At 44.3% G+C, this 4,618-nt stretch overlaps 1 protein-coding gene across 1 annotated transcript in view; it reads left to right on the forward strand.

Annotated features, from left to right (window-relative positions):
* Window positions 1-34: 34 nt before the first annotated feature.
* The window catches only part of LOC104543329 (mannosyl-oligosaccharide 1,2-alpha-mannosidase IB-like), a gene marked incomplete at its 3' end in the record, with an annotated part of 35,686 nt that continues 31,102 nt past the window's right edge, over window positions 35-4,618 (forward strand). Inside the window, exon 1 of the mRNA XM_010187913.1 lies at window positions 35-342. Coding sequence (XP_010186215.1) covers window positions 35-342 — 308 coding nt within the window. The remainder of the gene's footprint in view (window positions 343-4,618) is intronic.

Below are 4,618 nucleotides of genomic sequence, written 5' to 3' on the forward strand. Positions count from 1 at the left end.
AGCCGTGCCCCGCTGGGTGGTCGCTAGCGGAAGGATGACTACTCCCGCCCTGCTGCCGCTCTCCGGGCGGAGGCTGCCCCCCCTGAACCTGGGGGCCTCCGCCTTCCCGCACCACAGGGCTACCTTGAGACTCTCCGAAAAATTTATCCTGCTCCTTATTCTTAGTGCCTTCATCACCCTGTGCTTCGGGGCGTTTTTCTTCCTCCCCGACTCCTCGAAGCACAAGCGCTTTGACCTGGGCTTGGAGGATGTGCTCATCCCTCACGTGGACACCAGCAAAGGGGGCAAAAACCTCGGCGGCTTCCTCATCCACGGGCAAGGGCACGACGAGCACCGGCACAGGTAGGTCCCTTCCTTGCCGGGAAGGGAGCGGCACGGCGAGCGGGTCCCCGTGGGAGCAGGACCGAGTGAGATCGCTTCAAACAGGTCCTTCCCTCCGCTCCTCTCTTCGGCATCCTCCTGTCTTCCCAACGTGTGTCAACTTCGGAGCGCCAGCCTTGTGTCCTCTAGCTGCCATATGTAGCTGTGGCTCCATGTTTTCTTTTCCAGTGTGAATTTAGCCTTCCGGCTAGCGAGGGCTCGGAGGATAAATATGAGCCCGCTCTCTTCCAGCGACTGATTTATTTTCTCGCCTTAGCCAATTCAGTTATGGGGAAAAAAGGGGTTAACTTCTGGCATTTGTGGAGGCAGTGTAAGTGACTGTAGAACTGCCGCATCTTTTCTATAGCTTTTATGTGCTTACTCAAAACAGCTGCTTGTTGCTGAATAGTGTAGCAAGAACTTTGATCTGACTAAGACTTCATGCTGTGACCCAGAGGCTGTCTGCCTGTGATGTGCAGGACATGGAACTAGTGTAGATGTCACAATTGCCTTTTCTGGCCCTTAAAATCACTTCTCAAGATGTTATTCCAGACAACTGGAGGTGCCGGTGGCTAAGTTTCCTTAATTGTGTCCCAGTGTAAAGAAACTAGAGATAAAATAGTAGTTAAGGGTAACAAGGGTAAATGTCATGCTCCTGATAGCTTTTTTTGGGGCCACCTAAAGCTTTGTATGGTTCAAGCCTCTGAATGTTCAAGACTGGGTCATGTGAAGTTAAGCCTTCAAAACACATTCAGAAACTTAAATTAGGGTTTTACAGTGTATTTGCTTCTAGTCTGTATTAATTGCTTAAATCCTACCCTAGTGCCTGGATCATAGTGAAACTGACTGATCTCTCTTCATTGTCAAAGATGTGTAAAATGTGATGATGATGGGTGATAAAATGTGTTGTTCAATACTCAAATTAGTAGTACAGTGAAATTTAAAGAAAGGTTACTTATACTGATAGTGTTCTTTTAAGAACAGTTTAAAATATATCCTATTGACATGATGGAAGAATTATTTAAAGGCTATTTGTGCTAGATTAAAAGGAGAGGGTATGATTACCCCTTTTTATTCATATGAGTTATAAAGACTACCTGAATACTGTAGTATTTTTCCTTAAGACATCTTTGCTGTTGGATGTCTCGGGGCATTTATCATGAGCTCTTTCTCCCTAACTGAAAGGGCACAGATACTTAGTATTTAACAAGGACTTCTTTTGTCTATGATGTTTGCTGGTGCAATTAAATGTTGCACAAAACATAGGTTTAGACACGAATATGCCTTTGAAGTTCTCCTCTTTCACTGTCTCTTTTTTTTGTGATCTTATTTCTTAGCTTCCACAGTCACTGTGGTACATGCAGTTGAAATCGGGTTCTGAAATAGAGGACAGATGAAACAAAAAGAGGAGTTCAGCAGAAAATTTAGCAATTCCAACTGTGACTGTTGGACCTTGTGTTGTCTGGTAGATGGGCTGTAGAAAAAGGAGTCTGGTGATTCTGATAGTTCTGGAGTGATGCTCTTGATTAACCTACTTACGTGTGTCCTTTTCAGGTTTCCTCTTTAAGTGTAATTACTGAGGCTACAGCTTTGGTAATGATATGAAGTGCGTACTACTTTTATCTGTCATGTGTAGATAAGCAGTAATTTATAACTGTCAGAGCTAAATGTGTTTTGCTTGTTTGGACTCTGGTCTTAAAAGAAGTGGTTATCCTGTTGTCAGTTAACTCTCCTATGATTCTCTATAAGTTGTAAATGTGTGTACCTTCCGCTATGCTCCCCCCCAAAATTGTCCCTGTCATGTATAGTTTTTTATGGCTTTTTGTGTTATTTGAGCAAGAGTAGATATTATTTGTGTTGTTTTAGCCCTGCAAACCATTGGATTTCTCCATGCATGCCCTAACTACTAAAAAAGCCTTCTAAGATGCTTGTATCAATGCCATAAAATGGATTGTGAAGCAAGGCTATGTGCTTTACTCCTGGAGCAACTTTTTTGGCTTATTACCGTATAGTCTTATCAAACAGTTATTTGCTAACTTGGAGCTGATGTGATGACTGTTTTCCATAATGGAAGACACCTGCTGCCATTTCCAGTGCTGAGTTCTTGCTCTTGGGATGTTGGCAGATGGTATTTTGAGAAAGTAAAGAGTCTTCAGTAGTGAATTCTAGATTACTTGTTAACTCAGTCTGGGATGGAAAACTTTGGCTTATTGTTAAGGAGTAAAGTCAAGTGTTGCCTACTCTATAGGTGCTGTTTTTTGGATGGCACTGAGGAGTTACAGTGCAAAAAACCAAAAGACAATAACCTACTGGTAATACAAAGGAGAATGCAGTCTAGGATGTAGAGTGTGATGATGGATTGACAAGCTGTCTTTCCAAGAATTGTGGGAATTCAGAACAAATTGGATGAAAGGTCATTCATATGAAGTATCCACTTGATCATGAAATGACAGATGTGTTGATTTAGTGACTAAAGAAAAGTGTTCCTTCTGTGAATGCTGGTATTGACCTCTATCTAACAATAAAAACTGTGTGTCATGGTTATGCTGCTCCCTTGGTATATAGGCTATAATATTTTAATGCTCACTTTCCCCTTCCCCTTAAATTTTGAGCTTTGTAGGCTGTTGGAGGATATTAATATCTGTCTTCTAGCAAAATATAGCAGTGATGTAGGTAGATTGTTGTGCAGCCATGCGTTAGCGCCGGGTGTACAAACAATGGTTCTCACTGGACCTTCTCTGTATTACCTCATTTTGCTTCCCTACCTCTTCCCCTGGGCTCCCCTGACATTCTTGAGCATTTTTATTGTTGTTGTTACAGTAATTACCCCTTGGCAACATTACCTTTACATCTTCCATTAACCTATTTTTTTACTGTTCCTGTCCCTCTTCCCTTTCCTCTTCCAGGCAGAAAAAGAACGGGGGAAACCCCACTCCCTTCCTGGTGGTCTAAGTATTTGTTCAACAATTACAGTCCCCTTGCCTATCATCCAAAGAAAAACAACTTTCTTGTAAGAAGAAGGTTAAAATCTGGTTTAAAACTGCAATTTATATTTTGGGAAATAGCTGGGCTGTAGTACAAGTTATCATTTTTAATGGTTCATTTTTAGGTAAGCTCTTCATGTGTGCTTGCAGGATAACCCATGGGCAATGGGATAGTAATGTTGGAAAAGTGTACAGCAGAATTTTGCCTCTGGGAGGACGGAGAGTGGAAAAGTTTTGTCCAGGACTTCTGTATTGGGTTTGTGTGGTGGGGTTTTGGTAACAGTGGAGGGGCTACAGAGGTGGCTTCTTTGAGAAGCTGCTAGAAGCTTCCCTGGCTCCAGATTGGACCCATCTCTGGCCAAGGCTGAGCCAATCAGCGATCGTGGTAGTGCCTCTGTGATAACATTTTTTAAGATGTGGTGCAGCACATGGAGGGGGTGGGCAGCATGGCTGCAGCCCTGACTTCATCCACAGCCCAAGAGCTGTAGTTCTTCAGGAGCCAGTGGAAGGTACCTGTAGTGGAGAGAGGAGTGGGGTGTGGGAGAAACAGCTACACATACACCGAAGTCAGTGAAGAAAGGAAGGGAAGGAGGTGCACGAGAGCAGAGATTCCCCATGGTGAGGTGACAGGATGTCCCCCTACAGCAGCCCATGGAGGTTAATGGTGGAGCAGAGATCTACCCTGGAGCCTGTGAAGGACCCCACACTGGAGCAGATGGCTGTGCCTGTAGAAGGCAGTGACTCAGTAGGAAGCCCGTGCTGGAGCAGTCTGTTTAGTGAAGGGCTGGACCTCATAGAAGGTGCCCATGCTGTAGCAGCTTGTGAAGAACCATTGCTTGTGGGAAGCACTCGCATCAGAGAAATTTACAGAGGACTGTCTGCTGTGGGAGGGACCTTGTGTTGGAGCAGAGGAAGAGTGTGAGGAGTCCTCCCACTGAAGGGGAAGGAGTGGCAGAAAGAATGTGTGATTAACTGACCACAACCCCCATTCACAGTCCCCCTGTGCTACTGGCAGGAGGAGGTGAAGAGAAATTGTGGGAGCAGAGTTGAGCCAGGGAAGAAGGGAGGGGTGGAGGAAGGTGTTTTTAAGATTTGGGTTTATTTCTCTTTATCCTACGGTGATTTGATTGATAACAAATTAAAATGGATTTTTTTTCCCCCCAAGTGGAGTCTGTTTTGTCCATGACTGTAATTGGTGAGTGATATCTCCCTGTCCTTGTCTCGACTCACAAGCATTTTTTTTGTATTTTCTCCTCCCCATCCCCCAGAGGCAA

The sequence above is a fragment of the Mesitornis unicolor genome, unplaced genomic scaffold (assembly GCF_000695765.1).
Source record: "Mesitornis unicolor isolate BGI_N332 unplaced genomic scaffold, ASM69576v1 scaffold26947, whole genome shotgun sequence".
Classification (NCBI taxonomy): domain Eukaryota; kingdom Metazoa; phylum Chordata; class Aves; order Mesitornithiformes; family Mesitornithidae; genus Mesitornis; species Mesitornis unicolor.